The 25,292-nt window shown below is 41.0% G+C and overlaps 1 protein-coding gene across 1 annotated transcript; it reads right to left on the bottom strand.

The window, feature by feature from the left end:
• Positions 1 to 2,148: 2,148 nt before the first annotated feature.
• On the bottom strand, positions 2,149 to 24,713 carry IQCE (IQ motif containing E; the record flags this gene model as incomplete). The annotated part of the gene is given in 24 exon segments (XM_009080016.1): positions 2,149 to 2,275; positions 4,385 to 4,397; positions 7,048 to 7,166; positions 7,834 to 7,966; positions 8,953 to 9,064; positions 9,983 to 10,006; positions 10,209 to 10,304; positions 12,502 to 12,571; positions 12,573 to 12,602; positions 13,556 to 13,660; positions 14,750 to 14,958; positions 15,256 to 15,311; positions 15,952 to 16,106; positions 17,900 to 17,949; positions 18,343 to 18,415; positions 18,645 to 18,715; positions 19,225 to 19,275; positions 19,888 to 20,001; positions 20,437 to 20,507; positions 21,469 to 21,600; positions 21,886 to 22,026; positions 22,920 to 22,962; positions 23,933 to 23,980; positions 24,597 to 24,713. Coding segments are annotated over 24 exon segments (2,160 nt in total), but the record flags the coding sequence as incomplete, so codon positions are not given.
• Positions 24,714 to 25,292: the final 579 nt, after the last annotated feature.

Here is a 25,292-nt window from a genome sequence, read left to right on the forward strand (position 1 = left end):
ATTTGGTATCAGTCTTGGTCCTGACACACTACATACTCTCCCCTTAATGTGTCAGACCTCAGCTCCAGTTACTCTCTCTGGAGATCCATGACAGAGTCACAGTTACAGACTTGATATATTATACACAAGGAACTCAATGCAGTTCTGCTTCCATTTAGCAAAACGACCCTTTTTCTTAACATGACTTCCAGAAACAGAGGGAAACAGATCTCAGCTTTCACCAAGAGGATTCTATCCCTTTTATTTTATCTATGTTTTTACCCTTTCTGCAGATGACAGTCATGTGACCAAAGCACCAGCAGGAAAAATTCACCCATGGGGAGTGCAAATGACATTCTTCAGACTGCTTTGGGTATGGAGAGCTCCCAAAACTGCCTTTGGAAATAGCACAGGCAGCATTTCCACTGATGGGATTAAATGAAATCAGCTGCATTGTGCTGCAGCCATCCAGTTTCCTCTTTGGCTGCAAGTACTGGCACAAACTATGATAAGCCCCAGATAGTGCTTCATTGGAATCACAGAACTGAGACAGCTCTGACTTATTGGTATTCTGCAAAACAGTGGGGACTGACTTTTAATTTAGAAAAGAAAAGGTGATAAAAATCTTATATTTAAGAGTGTGCTTTCTGTTTACAGGAGACTTTATTACTCTTTGATGACAAAGAAACCATCAGGGTTTCCAGAAAACCTTCACGGTGTGCTTGTAAAATTAAATTCTCCTTCCAATAAATATAATGATTTATCTAGTTCACCTTAAAAAAAAACCCACACACACATTTTAATGCCTTTGAAGGATGTTGGTATGACAATAGGAACTATCCAGTCAAAAAGTATAGTCTGCATAGAAGATCTGCAAAGACTCCTCTGATATCTTCTCCACAGCCCATTAGGTCTTTGGTCTTTCCCTGGACAATATTGTCAGTGTTATTTCTGGATGCAATCTTAACTTGCTATAATCCAACCTACTCCTTCTGTTCCCAAACCCAACTGCATGGATCAGATTTTGCTTATTATCCTAATCCACAGCCCACAGAGCAGAGTGGGCACTGTCCATGCTTTCCAGCACCAGCCTGGTAGCTTTACCTGAGGACAGAAGATGGCTCTGTACTGGGATCCCTCTCCCAGACAGGGACTGGACTTACCATGCAGGTGTGCACAGGCAAAGGTAGCACTGAGAAGAGAGATCAACAGCAAAGCAACATTAGACTTAAAACCTTAGTGCTTGTCCCCTCATTGCTCATGCACTTAGCTCTTCCCCTCAGTGCATGAGCAATCTAGTCAGGTGAATGTTTCAGACAGTCCTATCTCCTATGTCAAATGTTTTCCCATATTGGAGTTGACCCTGCATAATGCACTCAAATTTGTGATTCATAAGCAGAAACAGCAGTCACAAGGGTATCCTTCACAGAACACTCCTGCTATTACACACCTGCCCTGACAAATCCAAAAACCTGATTATGTGATCAGACATTGCAAATACAAAACAGTTCAACACAGATCATCCCAAGCACACATGAAACAAGCAATAAATAAGAAAAGCCAGCTGATACAGTAGGCCTAGAATAGCCCTATGACAAAGAAATGGCTTTCTAAAAGCCTTTACAAGGTCTGCACAGACTGTAAATGTTCAGTATAAAAATAAACAAAACAGATATTAAAATATGACACAGTAAAACTTTCACTAGGGAGGCCCAGGTAACAAACACCAGCTGTACCCCCCTCTGTGCATGTAGGCTGAAAATTGGAGCCATGGCATTAACCACTTTCTGATCAAACAAATGATTTGAGTTGACCTGAAACAAAACTTTGTTTGACATAAAATAGCTTAAGGCTTTACTCCTTTCATTTCAGTCTGGCAACTGAATTTATAATCCTCATTGGGAAACAAAACATTCAAATGTTTTGGTTGAGATTTTAAATCCAAACTGTCTGTGTACCAGGAGAGTTAAAAGTCAGTGGCTTTTAGCCATGAAGTCTGCAGAGATGACATATCAAAGAATTACTCATTTATGGTTGAAACAATGTCAACTGCCATTAAAAAGAGGCTGACATTCCCCCTTTTCCCATCTTTGATATGTTTTATCTTGGTACAAATAATTTTGCTTGTGAATCAAATAATTCCAGATCACCGGAGCCTGTTACCAAAACTTAGAAGTGGGAGTAGCTTTTCTTCATCTGCAACAAGGGAGAGACAACAACAATATCATCAGAATCATCTGAGTGAGCTTCATCCACAGGCAGGGAGGGAACAGGCTGTGACTGCCTCTCCAAGGACCTGCCTGAAATAATTACAGAGGAAACAAGGTCATCAATAAACAACATTGACAAAAACAAGCCCTGGTGGGAAGTGATATTCTCTGAGCCATTACGTTTCCAGACTTACCTACAGCTATGGATAACTGATCTATCTTTTTCAGCACAGAACTATTCTTTGATGAACCAGCACTCATGGCAAGTGGTGAGCTGACAGACTGACCACATGGGATTTGTCTTACTGCCTTTCAATCTCTTGCAAGGGGTTACACACCACCAAATGAGTCACCAAGTACAGCTCTTTGTTAGACACTGTAGTGACAGGACAAGGAGTAATGGGGATAAATTGAAAGAGGCTAATTTAGGCTAGATATTAGGCAGAAGTTTTCTCTGTGAGGATGGTGAGACACTGGCACAGGTTGCCCAGGGAGGCTGTGGCTGCCCCAACCCTGGCAGTGTTCACAGCCAGGTTGGCTAAAGCCTTGAGCAACCTGCTCTGGTGGGAGGTGTCCCTGCCCAGGGCAGGGGGCTGGGGCTGGATGATCTCCAAGGTCCACTCCAACCTCTTAACATACTATGGTCTTCTGGTTAAGTAAAGCAATTCAATACTGAAGCAATTGCAGGTTATAAAAACAAATATTTAGTTCATGGCCAGAAAAGGAAAAATTGAGCCAAGCTGAAGCTAAGCACAAAGGTCACACTGAGAACCTGAGTCAGATCTAGATGGACAAAGGGAAAAGAGATCCAAAAAGAGACAGAAGCTCTCAGCCACTGTACTTCATCCTTATACCTACCTGCAATACATCAAAATTACCATTCCTATGCTGTAATACCATAATGTCAATAAAAACAACGACCACATCATGAGAGGTTTTTCCTTTAGTTTTCTATTTTGCTTCTTTGCCACTTTTCTGGATGTTTGTTTCTATTCATCTCATCCATTCCAAAGCTGGAAGAAACATTCAGGGTGTGAACAGATAGAGCCCTAATGATCCCAGAAAATACTGGAAAATCAGAGGGATAAAACCAACACCTAACAAGTTCCTGACACCTGAAGAGCAGAACCAGCAGTTTATATCCCCTCTGCAAGAGATCCATGAACTAAATGATGACTGCTATTAATACCTTTTAGCACAATATCCTCCCCTCAGCTATTAATACCTCCTAACACTATATTCTCCCCTCAGCTCCACTGATTTTTCAGTTTCAAATATAAACTCTCTGAAAAGACTTTCCCAGAGAAGAAAACAAATCAAAACAACTTGTGGTAGAGAGAGGAAACAGGCAAGAAGCCACACACAGATTATCACCTGGGGGGAACAGACATGCCATGGGGCCTGTGCTGAAGAGATTCCTGACACAGGAAAAAAACTTCCTGGTATGGAAGAGCAGGGATAGACAGCAACTGGAATGTGGAATAGAGAAAGGGAACCACAAGTGGCCCAGAAATAGAAAAAGAGTGACAGACAGAGGGCCTGTGAATGGCAAGGAAGAATGCAGGGAGGCCTTTACCTTGGCCTCAACCTACAGAAGCAAAGAAACACATGACTCTATAGTTAAGTGAATTTTTTCTCTGCATCAGTCAACACAAAATGTCAGAATTTTTCAGGAAGATTTATGAGAATAGCACTGGTGATATGGAGGAGCAAAGGGAACTCCCAAAAGCAGAAGTGATAACCAGAAGAAGCAACTACAACAATAAACATATTATACATGAAACAGCTCAGTATTATCCAAATCACTCTCAATTATATCCTGCTCTTGATGTGTGAGATTTTCTTGTGCTCATCTTCATTTTAATGTACTTCAGAGACAACTTTATCTTGGTGCTTATGGAGGGTAAGTATTGATTAGAGTTCAGGGTTGTATGCAAATTCATTTTGGTTTCAGAAAAGCCTCAAATGAAGTGAACAGTTGCAGTCAGAGTGGCCAGGAATGTGCAGAGAGAAATCCTGCCCTTCATCAGGATTGCTGTGCATGTACAGAACATTCTTCCTGCCTGTCAGTCCCCTGACAGAACGAAACGAAACAGCAGGTTTCACAGACTGAATAGTTAATATCTGTTCCATTTCATGGGAAACAGCAGAAATGGCTTTATAAAATCTCCAAGCACTGTTCACATGCTGAAGACAAGCAAAGCAACACTGAATGCTACACTGAACTTCTTTTAATTAATTTTTTATTTTAGAAAACAGACTTCTAACCTGATGCAAACAATGAAGTCCAAGTCAGCAGTGCTAAACCAGGATTACATACATTCATTCTAGCAGATACATAAGGTTTTTAAAAACATATTTTCAATCTTCTCCATTCCTCTCAAAATAATGCCCAAAGGGTTGAAATTATATATATACATTCACTCATAGTTTAAGATCATTCTAAGACCTAGAGGTCAGGAAATGCAAGTCTGGACTTGGGACAAATGAAGCAAGAGTTTGTTCAGCAGCTGCATGATTTAAAGCTAAAAGAATTTGATTGCTTTAAATCACTCAGCTCCTCAACAAGCTCCTTGTCCCATGTACTTTCCAAGCTGCAGGATGACCCCTGAAGCCCCTATCTACCAGCAAACCCCAATTTTGCCAGGGGACTTTTATATCAGTCATGAGCTAGGAATGGCAGAAGGTGGACTTCAAGTTAACTTTAGTTTAAACTACATGAATGCACATAGCAAACAACCTGTATAACCAAACAGATCACCAAGGGGTCACATTTCTTCAGAGAAGTGACATTTACACCAGAATGTTCTCCTTCCTTTAGCAAGTTTTTCCCAATTAACAGTATCATAGTATGTTAAGAGGTTGGAATGGACCTTATAGACCACCTAGTCTCAACCCCCTGCCATGAGCAGGGACACCTCCCACCAGAGCAGGTTGCTCAAGGCTTTAGCCAACCTGGCTGTGAACACTGCCAGGGCTGGGGCAGCCACAGCCTCCCTGGGCAACCTGTGCCAGTGTCTCACCACCCTCACAGCAAAAGCTTCTTCCTAATATGTAATCTAAAGTTCCCTCCTTCAGTTTTATCCATTACCTCTTGTCCTGTCACTGCAGTTCAATTTGACTTTTGGGAGAGTTTGGTTAAATGCTCCAATGCACCAGGACCTAATACTTCAGAGAGCTTAGTCCAAGATGGTCTGTTGGTCAGTTGTGCAGTTAGAAGACACATCCAGTATGTCTCTCCACAAGTGAGCTGGATATGTTCTATCCTCATCCCAGATTTTGAAAATATCTCTCATATTCATCAAATCAGCAGTAAATATAACCTGCTTTGCTCCAAATCTCTCTTTTTTGATATTCACCAGTAAGGGACTGCAAGGCAGAAGTTTGAAAGCTTATGGTTTCCTCTGTGTCTCTTTCAGTATAAACCATTCCAGAACTTTTTCACTCATCAATTTGTCATCATAATCTGTAATAAAACTTAGGTTTGGAGACTTCATAGCTAGACAATGACTGTGCTCTGTTGGTATTCATACTACTGCATTTACAGGACTAGTTCATCTTACAGCCTTCTTTGGGCCTTAGAAGCACTGAGCATGTTCAAGTGATTCTTTCTGCCTGGGTAGAATTTCACAACTGATTTACTCTGGGTTTAGACTGAGCATGCCAGTAATGACTACTGCAGTAGAGCTCAGGCAAAACAAGGTGCTGCAGCATTTTTTTTTCCTGGATACTGTCACTAGACAAAATTGAAATCACTCAAAAATCAAACATCTTCAGAAGAAAGTACTGCTTACTCCTTTCACAAAGCAGAATGTGCCTCTGAATATGGAACACAGCAGAATTTTTTAAACACATTTTTTTCCCTGAAGTGTAACCTCTGTTTTCACAACCCCTGCAAATCTGGCTTATTCCCCATCTCCTATCTTGGAGAAACAGCCTCACTGCTTACAGCAGTTTCTGTTTCTGAGCTAGTCTGCAGGGACTGTCAGCTTTTCATTGACAAAAAACAAGTCAATGTTTCTCAGGTCACACTCAAAGTTGCTCTTTTTTTCCCCACTACTGGTCTACAAAAGCCTTAAATGTGGATAGAACCAACCTTTTAAAATTTGGTTTTAACTCCTTTGAAGCTGCAAGTCTAAGGGTGTCTTATCTGCAGCATTGTCTTGCCTTTCCCACTCAGTGCTTCTAATCTAACATCCTCCTAAAAGCCTCTTTGGCTTTAACTCTATCTTCTCACAAACAGCATGAAAGAATTCAAGAAGAAAACCAAATGGCATAAAAGCCATTAAAAAAAAAGACACATTTCCTCAGTTTGTTTTACAGTAGTACAAGTTGGCAATGTCATCTAGGACTTCATTTTTCCCCTTACTGCACAACTGCTGAAAAACGTGGCTGCCTAGTATGGTTGTTTTTACCAGATGTCTGTGCTCTTCACAAACTAACTCAGGATGATGAAAACATTCTCAACTTGTCTATGGCTAAGAGCCCAAAAGCACAGTGGAAAGTACCAAACTACAGCTACAGGACTGGGAAGGCTGAAAAGGAAGTAGAGAGGCAATAGAGGGGAACACCATGTTCCTTGAGTAATTACCACTTACACCAGAGAGACCTTCCAAAGCACAGTTGTGACAAAAAGACAAAGCACCGTGAGGAAGCTGATACTGCCACTGTCAGAGCTTTTCTCCTTGGTGTAAGGAACTGCACGTGCCAGGATGAGTGACAGGCCATCAAATGGAGCCACACACACCGTACAAGTGTGCGTTTGCACGTGTGCGTGCACGTGCACATGTTCTCTGTCAAACTGTGTGTGCACCCACTCAAAACAGACATCCTTCTGAACACAGGGAAATGAGATTACCAGGAAGAGATGACATGAAGATTGAAGGAAGTCTCTGGAGAGCTGCTGGGCCTGCTTTCTTCTCTGTACTGCAAACGGCAGAATCTGTTTTCTCACTCAGTGCACTGGACACAGAAGGTCTGCAAAGAGACACACTCATAGCATGAGGCACAGAACAGTGTCTGCAGTCTGTCTTCAGAGGGTGTGCTGAGAAGTTTCTTGTGTGCTGCCCTCCAAGAGACAAAGCTCATCACCTGCAGAAGTGACCCCAAACACCAAAGTGAGGTGACAGCTATGTAACATTCCTGTAACCATGGCAGCCAATATAAAAAACTTTCAAAGTAGTAAACCCTGGAGAGAAAGGAAGTATTTTTCAAGACAGAGTCACCATAAACTGAAGCTATAAGCAAATCAGTGCACTCTGCCTGAGCTAAGTCTTTTGATGGTGTTTCAGCTTAACCCTTAACCTGTACGTGTCAGGGCTCCAGATTCACACATTAAGAAGGTGCACTAGACACAGGAATTTTTTTTCCCAAAGAGTAATTATTTTACTTTACTTTTACTCACTGCTATGGAAGACAACATGCAGCAGGATATGGGAAGACTTTTGCTGCCACAAAACTCCTTTTGGTTGCATACCCTTTGGATTTTCTCAGGAGCAAGTTCTCCCTTGTGTTTGTTGTAACACTGGCCTTGTTCTCATTCTCTGCTAAGGAACCCACACTAAAATTCTATTAAAAAACTACTCTCCTGCAATAAAAACAACGTTGCTACTGCAAGTTGCAGAAATATCTGCTCCTCACTTACCTCTCCTCAAGCAGTTCTGTACGTGCTAAGTGAGCCCTGAAAATGGACTGGATGAATGTGACAATCTCATCTCGCTCCTTGCAATCAGAAGACAAGCTCGAGGAGTCTGACATGGAAGACACACAGGAGGTCTGCAAAGCAATCAGATTAAAGAAAACTGACCTTTCAGATTGCACAGAAGCTTGACAAAACCTTTCACAATCTTACTCCTGATTGTGCAAGTGGCAGCAGAACAAACATTCCCATCTTTTGGTCTGCAGTCTTTAAGGTTCTGTAAGACTAAATCAGCAGGCAATGCAAATCTTTGAAGCATCAGCATTCAATTAATGAAAGAGCAAACACCTGCAAGGAAAATTCATTTATTTTCCAGGAAGGAAACCTTTTGAAGATGAAGGAGGTAAGACATCCTTCTTAATGGGTCTATCTTCTGCGTGTGCTAAGCAAAGTATTGAGTCCTACTACCTTGGGCCAGTTTGCTGAACTGAAAGAGCATATAAAGTGCAACCAGATGGACAACCTGGATGTAGAATTACAAGTGAACTTTAGCCTGCTAAAGGTCCAAAGGATGCTTATTTAACTTGGCAAATGATTTACAGAAACTGAATATTTAATTGGTAATGCCATATTTGCATATTCAAAACTAAGTAATCCGCAATGAGTTGGACATGACAGAGGACACTGCAAGTCTTTGGTTGAGCACATCACATCAAGACTCTTTTATTTTTCAGTCCAATCAAAGATGCTTTCCAGGTTCTTACTTCTGAACATCAGTGAAAAAAAGTTTATCTATTACTAGAAAGACTCAGTAGTGAATCCTTGAGAGCAGGTACAGTTTTCAATAAAACTCTGAATTAAAGAGTTAAAAGAAAGAACCAGAAAAAAAAGAGACTTAGTTACAGTCCAGACCACTGAGGAATTAAAACTTTACATCTAACAAAAAGTGTGAACTAGAGAAGGTGGAAAGGGAGGCCAGGGAATACGCTCAGTATCTTTCTGGAATTACAGTGGTGCTGCCAACCAGCACATTAAAACAACATCACCAGGTGACTCAGAGAATTAAGCCTGGAAGTACAGCCCTTACACTGCAAGCTAAACACAGTGGGATGTCAGGATACTCATTTGCCCCTGCAGTTACCTGGTTGTGAGGTTTTGCATCATGCAGCCTGTTATTCTGGAACAGTTTCTGTCGAGCTAAATGTCCTCTGAAAGCTGCCTGAAGCACAACAACTGCCTGGTGTGGAGAGAAGGAGGTGTTAGCTTCTGGAAAAGATAACCCACAGACATACATCTCCAGGGTTTAAATTCCACCTGGGAGGTATTCAGGATTAATCATATCAAATGTAGTTAAGTTCTAGCTACCAACACCAGCCTGGTATTTCACCAATAGAGCAACATGCTCCCATTCCCACACTGGATTTTGGCCTCCCAGCAGGCTCTGGGATGCTCTAGTACAAGCAGAATTCAAGCCAAGCCTCGCAGACCATTGTGGTAGTTACGCTGATCCTCGGTCTTTCCTCTCCACTCAGGGATTTTACTGGATTGTAATCAACCAAAAGTATTTAGATGTAAAGCAGAATGTCTGTGTCACATGGTGAGAATTAGCCCTAATTCCTGAAAGTGGATTTTTAATGTTCTGGAAGAAACACAGCCAAGATATTACATTGTGCTGTTTGAAAAAAACCCAAACAAAACAGTTTAATCAAAACCTTTGAGCAAAACATTTATCAAAAAGTGACTTTGTCTGACAAACTTCTCAATCTCCCCATAATCCTCAGAGACATTTCTCCTTAGCAAAAGCTTCAGATCCAACTTCAAATATTTCTCAAGACTCATCTTAGTGAAAATTAAAGTATCATTAGAATTATCTAACTCGGAAAAACTTTCCTGTTCCATGTTTTCAGAGCATTCATCTTGCAGAAGGTACCAAGTACAGAGAACATGAGAGCAAGAGGGGAACACTTTGACAAGATACATGAAACAACATCACGATGTCAGAAGGAAGATGATGAAACAGCCTGAAGAACAAACATGATCTTGGTACAATTAATATTATAATAAACCATCTTTAAGGATAAAAAAAGTTGCTTGCTTGTGCTTTGTTTTGAATTAAATCTGGTTTACTGTTTTGTTGGGTGTCATAAACACTCACCTCATCCAGAGCAATTTCTTCCTTCTGAAATGAAAAAGGTCTATGTGAAAACCTAATAAAGACATTCCAACAGTAAAAACACCCTTGTCCCACCTCCCCCTGAAAACAAACAGCAAACTTAAGGAAAAAAAAATCTTCTAGTCTTTTCAGATGTGTGGATAGATGCCAAAACAAGAGTAAGATTCAGAGGGGATGTTCTTGCTGTTCCCTGATAGGAGAATCTCACCTTGTTTTTGTACATCTTCCAGTGTCTCTGGATGATTTTGGCTGCTTGTTCTTCCCTGTGATCTTCTTTGCCTTTATCTGTGGAGCCTGGTGAAGGCTGCGAAGGAAAATCTTTAGGTTAGTACAGTAAAGACACAAAGCTCTGAGGGAAACAGGTTACTAATGACTCAGGAAAACCAGCACCAGAGCTCATCCTGCCTGCAGGGCAGACGGAAGTTCAAGAGGAAACTCTTGGTTGTGAATCCTGCTCATGTTCAAACTCATCAGCTAATGACTGTTAGAGTGAAACACATTCCTCTCCCCCTTTTTGCCCTTAGCAGAACGTGGGAATGGCAAAGTTTTCATTCACACATACTCCAATGTTTCTCTGCATTGCTAAGGCTCTGCTAACCCTCTGCTTCCATGATCAGAAATGGTTTGTATGTTAGCAACAGACCCAACATCAGGTTACCTAATTTACCAGTTCTTTTCCAGGAAAGACAAGTCTTAATTAACCAGGGAGTTCTCTAATTTCTCATCCTGGCAACTATGGCTCCATAATCATCTGTTTAAGCTCACTGATTAGTTGCTCATGATACAACACTGACAAAACAGTGTAAATTGGCATAACCCTACTCTTCTGTCTTGAAGAAATTAATTAGAGGAAAAAGAAAAAGCAAGAACAAAACAAGATTCTGTTCCAGTTGTTTCCTCTGAGGTGTGGTTGCATATTCCACCTCTCACCATCTGATCCTTTTGATCCCTGATTATCCTACACCAATTGTCATAGCTCACTTGCCCAAAAAAAAAAGTTAACAGCAAGTTTAGAAGACTAATTTAATTTGTTGGTGTAAAATTTTACGTAGAGGAACAAGAGATTTTATAGACTGAAAAAACCTCTCCTGATTCTGTGAAAAGGGTTTATTTATAACCTAAAAAAAGGCAAGTTACAGGCTTAAGTTTAGCAAATGGATCATGTCATATTAAAAATGACAACCTACTATTAAAATGAAAAATTGGTAGGAACTTAGTGATAATTACAAATAATGGGAACATTTCAATAAGTGGATGGTTACTGGCCAAGAATATATATAGTCTGCAGAGGGAAAAAGGAGCTGTTTGTTGGCTGTTTTTAGAGACTGAAGTTATTTGGTATTCAAAACATTCTCTAGCCTATAGCACATGAAAAAGAATCTACAGAATTGCACAGTATATCAAAACTCAAAGCCTCTTAAGCTAGTGGACATTTTTATTCACACTTTTACTATGTGTATATCAGGGTCTATTTATTTTTAAGTGCAACCAAAATCCCCAGGAATAATTTCCAACTAGTATTTAGTGAATGAGATGAACATGACCACAGAGCTCTGAGAGCAGCTCTGGCAGTGCCCATCCATCTCTACTTGGCCACATCCCACACCTGGCAGAGGGACAGAAGATTGCAAAGACATCAAGTTCAGTCATATTTCACAGAACAACCAACTGATTACAAAGCCACGTTTAAGACTGTCCAGGATTAACAGATGCACAAATAGATTTATTAGATATGGGAAAATCCAGACAGAAGAGGTTATGGATAACTCAACTCTAGAAAAACTTCAGTTCAAAAGGGATAAGAGTTTATTTTATTGCATTGACATCTTCCTTAATTCTTCACTCAAATATGAATTAAAACCCCCTCAATTTTCATGATTACTGCTCTACAGCCTGTAAACCTTCCCGTGAGAGGGTACCTCACTTCCATCCAAACAGAAAAGCAAATTATTATGTTCTGACTGGACAGCACATGTGCCCTGAGAATGACCTGAGCAGCATAAAAATCACTGAGAAGGGTTTTTTGTCTTTTGCCAGTGAGCACTCACCTGTGTCTCTAGCCTGTAGCTGTCAACTCCTACAAGGCCTCCCTCCCTCTACAAAACTGAAGTTAGCTAATGGGTTTAGATGTTATAAGAAGACACAAGCAAAACTGCAAATGGGTTGCTGTCTTTTCTTATTTTTAAAGTATGAGGAAAACCCCCAAAAACTTAAAAGTTGAAGCTTTTTGCAACATTACACTGAACAAGAGCAAAAGCACTGGTGAGGCAGAGAATCACTAAGAGAACAGCTTCAAAAAAACCCCCAAGTTGCAGTGGTAATTATTCAAACAACTTAGCAACAAATGTTGGGGACCAGCCATCATTCAGAATCTCTAAGATTTAATGCCTCTCTGAAAAGAAAACACCAGCAGCTATTGAGACTATCAGTTCAATTTGAAATACTTGTTAGATGCAAGGATGAAAAAAACCCCAAACCACAAAAAACCCATATGTCTGTACCTTATTGAGCTTTTCCACTGTATCTTCTCCCATTTGTCTTTTCTCTTCTTCCATTTTGGACTCCAGTTTCCACCCTACATTCCAGCTTCTGGATTTCCTCACTATAGCTGGAAAAGGAAAGATACTTATAGCTAGGTATTTTCTGTTGCTTCTGCTTTGAAAATACTGAAACTATTTCATAACATTTGGTTGCTTTTGGGTTTGGGGTTTTTTTCTTAAGACTAAAGTGGGAAATTGTTCAGGATAACAAGATCCCTATGCTCATAGCAACAGACAGGTATCAGCAGCTCTCAGTTCCTCACTATAGCTGGAAAAGGAAAGATACTTATAGCTAGGTATTTTCTGTTGCTTCTGCTTTGAAAATACTGAAACTATTTCATAACATTTGGTTGCTTTTGGGTTTGGGGTTTTTTTCTTAAGACTAAAGTGGGAAATTGTTCAGGATAACAAGATCCCTATGCTCATAGCAACAGACAGGTATCAGCAGCTCTCAGGTTGTGATAGCACAGCCTTAGGTTAAAATTATCAAGGTTACAGAGGTACCCTTGATACTATTAATACTGCATCCAGATCTGCTACTGTTTTGTATTTGTCAGTCAAAGTCTTTTCTTACAGAACAATACTGAAGTCACTCTTTTTTGCCACCCTTGCACAGGATTATTACCAACAGTTACACAGAACACATGCAGTAACTGGGATGACACACTGGCAGTGGTCTAGGAGCACAGGCTAAGGTAAAGATACTACAATTTTTCCTTAGGGAAAAAATGTCTGAGCCCAACACAGCTTTTTCCATTTCTCTTATTCATTTTATGATCATTTAATTCTTACTTTTACTACACTACTCAGCCTTCCACCTCCTCTGAAACCACTCTATAGAATTCTTCCCCTAGTAACTTACTCTATTCCTCCAAACCAGTTCTGCTTAAAAGAATTCCCAGCTTCCTGCAGCTCAGATGAGCTCCTATGGATTTTGAGACACTTCAAAAAAGAATTATACTTTAATAGATTTCTTTTTGGCTTTGAAAGGATCTATTAATACAGAGTGTGATACCTTAATGTCTGCTCTTCTGGACTCTTTTCTTCCACCTTATTCTTCCACTTCTGCAGCTCCAGCTCCACTTCAGCCTTAGCCTGCAGTAACTGTTTGATATCTAATCTACAAAGATATAAGGAAATCTAAGTATACTTAAAACCTTCATACTTCAACAAAGCAGGTTTTTTTTTTGTTTAAACTTCTAAATAATTAGGTTTTCTCAAATTTGTTGAGTAACTAAATGTTTAATTTTCCATTTTAAACAAAACCTGAGCACACACTGCTCAGAAGCAAAAGGCCTTTTCACATGCTCTCGCTGTGCATCTTTGCTCAGAGGTGAGTGGACACAGGAGACAGAGAGTGGCTTAGCAACACCACCTACATATGTGCACATCTCTGCTCAGGATCAGATTAACCTCTCTGCCCTGATACAGCAAACAAGCAAGACCAACTGCAAATCAGTTGCTTACTGGGGAGAAAAGAAACCACAGTGCATCACATGGCAGAAGCAGTTTAAGTGGACAAAGTGGCAGATCAGGGCCTACAGGGGAGTCAGAGAGGGACTCTGTTAGGAGCTGCAGTGTCAGGACAAGGGGTAACGAGATCAAGTTGAAGGAGTGGAAATTTAGGTTAGATCTTAGGCAGATGTTTTCCCTGTGAGGGTGGTGAGACACTGTCCCAGGCTGCCCAGGGAGGCTGTGGCTGCCCCAACCCTGGCAGTGTTCACAGCCAGGTTGGATGAGCCTTGAGCAACCTGCTCTGGTGGGAGGTGTCCCTGCCCAGGGCAGGGGGTTGGGGCTGGATGATCGCTAAGCTCCATTCCAACTCCTTAAAATTCTATGATTCTATGAAATCATGTTGAAAAACCCACAAATTTTTACAGCAAAATACTGATAAGAAGGAGCTGCACAAAGAGACGCATAACCCTCCAATGGGTCTTCAGTGCGATTGGCAGAAAAATAAGCCTTGAAAAATGTGTTAGAAACAAGCAGAAATTCTCAGTTTTCATCCTCTGACCTTTCTTTCTGCAACGTAACTCTACAACAAGAGTAGGATTAGAAGAAGCTTTTGAAACAAAAGCTGAAGGGAGCCTCAAAATTCATTTTCTTGCTGAAAATGTGAAGTATTTATTACATCACTTCATACCATGATAGGAAATAATGAAATAATTCACACCTACAAAAGAACATCCCAGACAAGAGTCACACTTACTCTTTACTAAGCAGGAGGTTTTGAAGTGCTTTCCTATCACTCTTTAGCTTCTTCACTTGCCTTTGGAGGCGACAACATTCCTCAACATGGTCTACCTGTTGGGAGCCTGAATGATCCAGGTGCACAGAAGGTGAAGATGGCACAGCAGGGAACTGTGATGACTCACTATCTGCTGATGACACCCTGGTGCTCTCCATGGCACATACTTTCTAAGCAGGGTAAATTGACATGGAAAATACAAAAGGAAAATTCAATATAGTATAAAATGACTTTATTTAGGCCATGAGAAAAGATCAAATGGAAGTTAATTCTAAAATGTGCAGCTATATATGGCAAGTATGATAAAAGGGAACAGGGAGGAAGGGCACATGCTACAGACATCAGATGACATGGATGAGGCAGAATGCACAAGGGTACATGGAAGGATGACATGCCAAGAGCACAAGGCAGTGGTTCTGCATTCTCTGTTCCAAGACAGGTAAGGCCACATGATGATGATCACTTACTTTTTCTAGCTCTGAAATCTTCCTCACCAGCCTCTGTTTGCTCCACTCACTGTAAGCTAAACACAATTACAAAGCTTTAAACATGAAACTACATCAGTGGGTCAACACTGTTCTTGCTTTTTGAAACTTTTGTCCATAAAGATCATCTAAAGACCTCTGAATGTCAACTTTAAAATATCTGACTCGATATAAACCCATTCAATCAATATAAAAAGAAATACATATAAATCGTTCGTATTTATCAGTTTTTAATCACTTTAGAACTTTCCAATAAAATGTAAAGTCCTCAAGTCATTCCAGTCCAGAATTCTCAGGGAGAATAAGAAAGGAAAGCCAGGTCTGACTGGAACAGTAGATCTAAAGAGATTCCTGTATGAAAGGTCTCATTTCATAGCTTCAAAGTATGTTAGGGTGTTGGAAAGGACCTTAGAGATCATCCAGCCCCAACCCCCTGCCCTGGGCAGGGACACCTCCCACCAGAGCAGGTTGCTCAAGGCTTCATCCAACCTGGCTGTGAACACTGCCAGGGTTAGGGCAGCCACAGCCTCCCTGGGCAACCATTCCAACCTTTGTCCCTCTTAAATCTTCACCTTTCCAACAGCACCCTTATTTCCATCAGTGTAGGTCCTACTCTCCAACATCTTTCATATGGACCTCAATCCCTTGTTCCATGTTCCCCAACTTTTCAGTACATACTTTTTGTTTTACCGGAAGGAGAACTGCTGAGCACATGATCCAGATCTTCCTTCAGTCTCCGATTCTCAGTCTGCAATTCCTTGATGTTCCTGGACAGTCTCAGGACAGCAGAATTCAGTGCCTTGAGCCGTTTTTGGGTGTCCCTGCCCTCTGCACTTGGAAATGGGGTCAAAAGCAGAAAGTTAACTTAAAAGCAGAGAACAAAGGAGGAGCAGCCTTTGTTCTTTATTGCTATGAGAAAATTCTTTAAAACTTACTTCTGGAAACAAAGGTCTGAAGTAATTCATGGACCTAATTTTGGGTAAGTGCCACTGTCAGTGACACTCACAAAATAGTTTGTGAAGGAACCTTACATCTCATCCACTGGAATAATGACAAGGTAAAGAGGAATAGAGCCTAGAGTGAGCATATCAGAGCGAAAAAGCTGGATTTTATCTCCTTTTTTAGAAATTGAAAGGAAATGAAGCCATAAAAACAAACAGATAAGGCTGTCCAGATGTTGTGGATTACTATTCACACAGCTGTCCCAGGCAGGAGGAAAAAAAAGAGCCAAAACCAAAACATAACACACCACCAAAACCAGGCAGTGACAGAAATTAGAGAAATCATATCCATACCACCAGTATTTTAGGCTCATCAAAACCTAAATGAAAGAATTTCAGACCATTTTGAGAACTTGAAAGGCTGCCTAGCTTCCAGCTATAAATGGATACTACAGCCTGACATAAATAATCATACTGCAGCATTAGCACTAGGGGAGCTAAATGCCATTCACTTCAGCCAGAAATGATGTAGACAAGCATCATGAAACAAACACTCTCCCACAACTCTTCCGGTGTGCCACAGTCCTGACCTTCAACATCATTTATTATTTCAGTGCTCAGCCTCTCAAGCAGAGACTGACAGTCACACAATGGAGAGAGACTGCCTTGACCACTGCTTTTTGAAGCTACGAATAAATGAGGACAAGGGGTGACCTGATGACTCATTTTCACCTGTAAATAAATGAGGTGTGATGGCTTACAGCCTCCAGAGGTTGGGCACTGCATGCCTGAGCCAAGAGAGCATTATTTTTTTATAACAGTGACAAAACAAATTGCAGTTTTCAATCCACAAGCAACAGTGAATTAGGGAAACATAAGCAATATCCATAATGACCTTAAAGAGTTCTCCTGTTTCTATCAATCTATATAATCACACCCAACATGAAGACAGTACTTAACACTAAGAGGTCAAGCACATTTTGAAGTGGTGTGGTAACAAATTTTTCTATCCCCTGAGACAGTCTTACCTCTTCTCAGGTCACTTGCCTTGATGCTTTTAATTTGCTCTTACTGGAGGTTTGTCTTCTACCTTTGTGCTTTTATCTTTATTTCCTCTATGGCCCATTCACCTTCACACACCTGCACACCAGTGACAAGCACCAGTACAAGCTTCTCTGACAGTTCTTGGTGGTGCTACTCATGGATATCTCACAAAAGCTACTCTGACTTGCAGACCTGTCTCTCTGTACCTCAGGAAAATAATGTTTACTCCAAAAATACTTTCTTTGCAGCATAAACCCTAGAGCAAGATGCAGAACTGACTCAAGAGTAAAATGCCAAACATGCAGTGAGTTTGTTTCAATCACCAGTGATGCCAGAATAGGTGTGATTATGGGGGAAGATGGATTTTATTTAAGAGAGATAAATTTTCAGAGCTATCATGTGCTTTTTAAATAGCTCTAGTATTTTTCCACATCCACAAAATGATCTACCTACAAGAAAAAAAACGTGACTAAGACATGTGCCAAGGCTGTGGAGCCAACCAAAGCAGCACCAAAAAGCAAGTCCAGCAATCTAAATAACAAACTATTCCCATGCAGTAGTTTTCTATCAGTCAAAGGAGTACACAAATAATATATCAAACACATACACACAAGCATTTGCCACGAAAGAATTAAACATACTTTTTCCTCATAGTCTCAGACTTTGCCAGGAGGAGCTGGAGACGATGGACCTGTGGAACACAGATTCCATTAAGGAGCGAGCTGTGGAAGCTGACATTGCTAATGCAACACATTTGTCCATTAGGTGAAAACTAGAACAAGATTCTTTGGGTAGTAGCAGAGGTAATGATGCCATCACTCAATATCAGGCTTCTGTTACATTGGTTTTCATCTAGACATTACATTATGGATGCATTTTAATTTCTTTATTTCCCTTTCTGTTTAATACACTCAACTTAGTGAAGAAAAACATTTTTTCAGTACAGTTGGAGCTATGAGACTATCTATGAAAATCTGATTCCAATGGCAGGTGCAGCTAAGCTGTAAGAAACCTGTCTAAAGCATTTCATTTATCCTACAACTTCACAGCTTCCTCTCCTCCATTCAGGACCTGCCAGACATACCTCTTCGTAGTAGGTTTCCATAGCTAACCTCACTTCTTCCAAATTATTGGTCTTCACATCTGCCTGGAAGTTGCTGAAAATAGAACAACACAAAAAGAATCCAGTCAGAGCAGCAAAGACACTGCAGCACCTGTTGGTTCACAGTTTCTGAGTGGGTGGTTTATAACTGCTAATACGTTCTCAGAGTTTATTTAAATGTCTTAAAGAACAGAAGAACACATGAAAAACAACATGGATTTCAAATTCTTTCTATGAGCTCGTTCAAAAGAAGCCTCTACCCCAAACCTCCCTCAAAGTCATACTCAATAGTGTCGTCTTTCTCCTTGCACTGCTGTTCAAGCTTGAGGATCTTCTGCTTTAATCCACCGACCACCTATGCAAAGAATAAAGAGTTCATGAATCCTCCAAGAGTCCTTCATAGAAGTTCCACTTCTCCATGATCTAGACCTAACTTTATATATTTTACCTAACCAGATATACTTATTCCCACCTACTTCAGTACTTTGTAAACCATACATTGTGCAAAGATAACACTAATGAAATCAGATCCCTAACACACCTGTGGTAACATAATCAGCTTAGCAATATCTATACACAGTCACAAAAAATAAAAACAACTCTGCCTATTACTACATTCAAAGCAGCAAATAATAGGGAGAATGCTCCCTAAGCAGACTCATGACAATGCCAAAGAAGGCTCCCTAAAATAATGGTAATTCTACATCTTTGCTACTGGTTCCTTACCTGACTCTAGAGATAAAGGTTACATGATTCCTTAATTGCCTATCCTTTCTTACTTCACTTTATTTTTTTAGTAGTGTTTCATCTTGGCAAGAAGAAAAAAGGAAAAATTAAAGCCAAAGGCAATGAAGACACAATTACCCATCCATTATCAGTCTTCTTTTCTGACAAAGCTCGTGCCAGCTCAGAGCCCTGCAAGAGATGACAGAAAGAGCAAGTGACCAACACTGCTGCTTTATTCTACTGCCAAGCTCTTGTCTCAAAATTTTCTAGCCTATTCAACTTCACAGTCACTTCATAGTCCACAGCTGAAGCTCTGAAGTCCTATGCTCATTGTCTTATACTAGCACATTTCTCCCCAGATGCAGATCTGCACACAGAAAGTGACACCCCTAAGAAATTCAGTGAGACTCACTATAACCACAAATGCTTCTCAGCCTCAAGGCTGTGACAGGGCTGCTCTGCTGCTTTGTGGTCAAGTCTCAGGACTGCATGCATCAGTTACCCTGCAAGAGGTTAAATCCCTTCTGGTCTCAGAGAAAATACTCAAAGTGGGTCCCTGGAGAGACAGCATTTTCATTTACCTTCAGAAATTAAAGGGATCTTTGCTAAATGAACTTATCTGCACCACATGGCACAATGTTCCTTGGAACTGAGCTGGACTGGTGAGCTGAGATACACAAACCAGAAATGCCCTCACACCAACCAACCTCCTCTCATACTCCTGCTCATCATTCCTAGGAGTGAAGACACTACAGGCTCACGCTCTTATGCCCCACTTTTATCCCTCCAAGAAATAATCACCCTGGAAGGATCCAACAGTTGTTCAATCTGTCTATCCTTCCTATTGTTTTCCTCCTCCAGTCGACGGAGCTTCGTTTTCATCCGATCTCCCTCATTCTTCTGAGCATGTATTGTCTGAAAGAAAGGAGAAAAATCCTAAGCACAGTTCTCATTTCAGCAATAGGAACATACAGAGTTTTCCTGTGGAAAGATAAAAGGTTTACCAGAAAGGCAAGCTTACACAAAAGATCTACTACAGCCAAGACATTTGCCTAGAGGTACCCCCAGTGTTCACCATGCCCAACCCTCATCTCCATGCACTGCACTAACCTCACCTGACAAACTGTTAGTGATGGCAAATGGGTAATGGAAGGTGGGAGGGGAGGGAGGTCTGGACAAAGAAACCAAAGACAATGAACCTTTTCAGCATCCAATTTTAGTTTAGCCTTACATTATGAATGCAAAGCCTTTGGTGGATGTCCCAGTTGTAGAAACTAAAGTACTCTGGAGCATCTACAGGTGGAAGGAGCAATGCTGTGACTTTTTCTCTAAGTATCAGAGAGACTGTACCTTTTTCAGTTCTATAATTTCATCATACATATCTTCTTTTTCTTTGTAGTCAGGAGTTCCAGGAATGTAGCCTACAGAAAGGGGTATGTAAAATAAGTAGATCCCAAAGAGGTATTTTTAACTAACCAGAAATCTTACAGTGAAAGGAAAATCTTTAGAACAGCACCTTTTTTTTTTCCTCTAAAAGAAGAAGAATCAGCAAGGAAATTAATTTTAGACATGGAAGTGTTACTGCATGAAACTCATGCCAGATTTTACAGCCAATTTCTCCTCATTCCTTCTCTTCTCTGTCTGCTATATTAAAACATCCATCTCAAGAAAGACAGAAACTTCACAGACTTCAGCCTTCTCATCCCAACACATCCATTATTTACAAGAGATTTTTAAAAGATGTCCAGAATACATTTTTCTATTTATGACTGATGTGTACAAGTCTATCATCTTTTAAAATTACCAGAAACTGTGTACTACCAGTAAGAGCAAAGGTGTCAGTTTAAATGGAAGTGGAATTTTAAAGTTCACAGTTCTCCTTTAAGAAAAGCAGGATAAAAAGTTTTCAAGTTTGCTCTTCTCATAAAACTCATTTGATTTTAATATCACAACCACATGATAAAACACTTTCTAGAGAAGGAGTAAAAGGAGTCAATTACATGGAATTTCAGGCAGGCAGATGGTTTCTATCAATGGTTCCTAAACTATGTTTTGCAAAGTCACAATAAATTGTCTACAGCTGTCCCATTGAACCTTATTCTCTGTACGATGTTTTCAGCTGCAAATGCATGGCAATTTGCAAGAGTTCTGAAAGCTGATAGTGATTCATTGCTCCAAAAAAACTGGGACCCCCTGCCTCAACCAATTTAGAAATCTCAAGTAGCATCTCATGGATCATATTTTGACACATATGTTTTAACACAGGCTGAACTGAAATGGCTCTGGCTTTACTAAAGCTCAGATCTCAAGCAATGTGTGTTTTTACGGGGGGGGGGGGGGAAGATCATTAACTTTTATCTACCACAGCATTACAGAGTTTACCATTACTAGAAGAACGAGAATGTTTTGGCTTCTTCATTCCTAGAGCTTCCTTCAAATATTCTGGAGTGCTACTGGAAAGGTTAGTTCTAGTATGCCCCATGTCAACATCTGATTTCAGAGGATGGCTCACTCCTGCCAACAAAAATGGTACAAAAATGCAAAAATCAGGGATAATTGTGAATTCAATTTGTGGATTTATTCTAAGCAAATTCAACACAGAAAGCTCCAGATGCTGTTAATTATTCACTCTATAAATTCCAATGCTCAAGATCAGATAACTCCAACCACCCAAACAAATATCAGCAAAATGAATTCCTGTGTAGCCTTTAATCAAATACAAATCTATTTTGTAAGAGTTGATATGCTAAGCTGTGCACAACACTGAATTTTACCCAGATAACATTTCTATACTAATACCTTGTTTCAGTGATCCCGACCACATCTGCCTTGGGTTTTTTCCAGCTGCACTCTCGAAACATGCACTGCCTGTTCCTTGTGGAGACCTCCAGGCTGTGGCTTTTTTGGAATACAGTTGTGTGCTAGAGCTGTATGGAGACTCTACAGCAAAAGTAAACATCTCAGTGTTGCCTTAAAAAGCTCGAGTTCACAATCTTGTGCTTCAAAGCTCCCAGACACAGTCCTACTACTCATAAAAATAGAATTTAACAGCATACTACACACTGGCACACATGAAGGAACAAAAAACCCAGAAAACACTGTATAGGAAAAATACCATTCCTAAGAACTGAGAGGCTCAGAAAGAGGCACAGTGACAGTAACACAATTCATTGCATTCAGGAATATTGGCATGTATAGTTTGGAGAGGCATCCTTAAGATACCTGCACAGCTAAATTAATGTGGTTAATAACAACACTTTAAGGTAAAATCTTCTTTTAAACACTCACTGGAAGCCTGAAAAAGAAGGTAACTGGAAAAGTACAGTAAGAAACATAAAACCCAGGAGAAAAAGGACGAAACCCATATTAAAACTGTAGATCTAATAATAACATTGGACTTCTGAGGTCATGTGAAAAAAAAAACCAACACAACAACCACCTCAACAAATGGAACAGAGAACTGCTAAAATACACACACACAGATATCTACTGGGTGGGAGGAAGGTCCAGTAATTCCAGATTCTTTCTACACAGCACGTATCAGCATTACTCCAAAAAACAAAGAGAAAAGTTCAGAAAACTTACTAATAGAAGGTAGTTTATACTGGAGAATCAAGAATTACAACTAAACCATCAACTTCAATATTTAGCCTGTACAAGTCACACTTGGTTAGAGAACAAATCTCAGAGAGGTGAGCTCAGCACACGGCAGTGAATAATTCTGAAGAGAATAACAAGATGTTGTCTCAAGGAAATCTCCCAGTTCCTGCATCCCACGAACCCATCTTGTTTTGCAATCACAGAAACAGAAGAAAAAATTTTGGAACACTCACTTGGTGACTTTGGAGGCTTGTGAAGAATCTTCTTCTTTAACTTCTGAAAGAGAAACAGATTTTTTATGTAACTAAAATATTCAACACTTAAGATTCCATTATAAATCTCAAAACTTGCTTCAATCTCCATTTTCTATGAAAATCACTTGTTCTAAAAACAGAAAATGTTTTCTATAGAAAAGAAAAACAGCAGCATTAAGTATATGCAGATTTGGCCACAGCAACGGTCACCAGAATTAAAGTGGTGCCTACTCAAGTAGATAAATAGTTGATTCATGCTCAGAGCACTAAGACCTTCCCCATCAGTATCAAATACAAGTAGCAACAAATTCAAGATGATCCCAGAGTAGAGGCTGATCTGCAGAACTGCTGAGTTAAAGGAAAGAGATATACAATTCCATCAAAATGCTGTAAAAGGATTACTTAGGCCCACAACTTGACAGCATCACAATATTATAGCATGTTAAGGAGTTGGAATGGAGTTTAGAGACCATCCAGCCCCAACCCCCTGCCCTGGGCAGAGACACCTCCCACCAGAGCAGGTTGCTCAAGGCTCATCCAACCTGGCTGTGAACACTGCCAGGGTTGGGGCAGCCACAGCCTCCCTGGGCAACCTGTGCCAGTGTCTCACCACCCTCACAGGGAAAACTTCTTCCTAATCATCTAGTCTAGATTTCCCTCTTTCAATTTATCCCCATTACTCCTTGTCCTGTCATTGCAGTTCCTAACAAAGAGTCCTTCTCCAGCTTCCTTGTAGCCCCTTCAGATCTCCAAGGTCCATTCCAACCCCTTAATACACTATGATACTACGAAGCATCAATTCAGCCCCCAGTGCTGAGATTTTAGAAGCCAGAATTGCACCTGGAATCAGAGGAGGTTTGTGAATCAAAGTACATGCGGTAACATTGTTAGCTCCCCTCTTTGCAGGCTGCCCTGGTGAGCAGGAGGCACCTGCAGATGCAGCATGTGCAGAACACCCCAAGAGGCCTCTTGAGGCATTAATCCAAACTCACCATTTCTGTGTCTGACTCACAGGTTATCACAGACAGGCTGTCATCTCCCTGGGAAACAGAGACAGGAACTGTCACATTTGCTACTAAACAACTGGTTGTAATACAGATCCAGAAAACTTTATATATCCTTTTGCTATCATAACAAAGTTGGAGTGCAATAAATTCAAATGGTAAATGCTGTCACCACATCCTCTGTCTGTTGCTCAGATATCAAATGAGTGAGACAGGAGTTTTAAGATAAAAATAAGCCATTTGTCAAAAATGCTGAAGCCACTGCGAGATGATTGAGTTCTTGTCACAAAAAGCAGCACCATTTGCTCTAACACAAATGGTCTTGTGAGGTTGTGCAAGTCATTTCAGTCATGAACCATCACTGGATGGTTTGGGTCGGAAAGGACCTCAAAGGTCATCTAGTTCCATCCCCCTGACACGTGCAGGGACATCTTCCACCTGAGTCACAGAGACTCATGCACTGCAGTGAACCCTCACCTGGTTTCTCCATCAGTTAAGCTCCAACTCATTCAGCTCTCTCCTTCCTCATCTGCTTGTTCCTACCCTTTGCCATCCTATGGTATTGCTCAGCTCCCATATTCCCCTGGAGAAGTGATCTGGCTGAGACAAAACCCTCAAACCAAGTTTCCCTGCCTCCCAAACGTATCCATACCCACAGCTGGAAGAAAATGTTCACCTTGCTGCCCTCACATACACCTTTTCCACCTGCTGCCCACTCCATGGCACTCACAGCTGTAGCACCATTCTTTGCACAGATGCTCATCTCTCTCTGAAAGAGGCAGAGGAGATGGTGAAGTATTTTTGAGACCCCTGGCTGGCAGAGCAGGGACAAGGATTGACCACAGAGCAGGTAAAACAGCTCTCTGTGCTGGCTGAGAGCAACCAGGGTGTAACACCACAGAGTCCTTAATTTCCTGAGGTGATGCTCCTTGCAGCACACTGATTACTTTTGTTATTTCAAGGTCTCTCATTCCGCAATATCTAACTGCAGCTATCACACGTGGAATCAGAGAACGCAGAGGGTGCTCAGCACTGATAAACGGCAAACAACAAAACATACACCAGGATATAAACACGCAGCAACAAACCCAGTGCAGTCCTTGGAAACCTGCATAGACCCTTCGCAAAACTGATTCAGACCTATAGCTGTGGCCACCTACAAGCGACGAGAGGCAATGGGGGCTCCCAAAGGGGCTCCAAAGCTCCACGCGGCTGCGCGGGGGAGGGAAACAAACGCCAACACCGTCCGCGGTGCTAACGCCAGCCAGAGAGGCACCGAGAGGCACCGGGAGGCACAGCAGAGCCGCGCGGGATGCTCCGCGCTCCGTCCCATTCCCGCGGCAGGCGC

Source organism: Acanthisitta chloris, unplaced genomic scaffold, assembly GCF_000695815.1.
Source record: "Acanthisitta chloris isolate BGI_N310 unplaced genomic scaffold, ASM69581v1 scaffold42078, whole genome shotgun sequence".
Classification (NCBI taxonomy): domain Eukaryota; kingdom Metazoa; phylum Chordata; class Aves; order Passeriformes; family Acanthisittidae; genus Acanthisitta; species Acanthisitta chloris.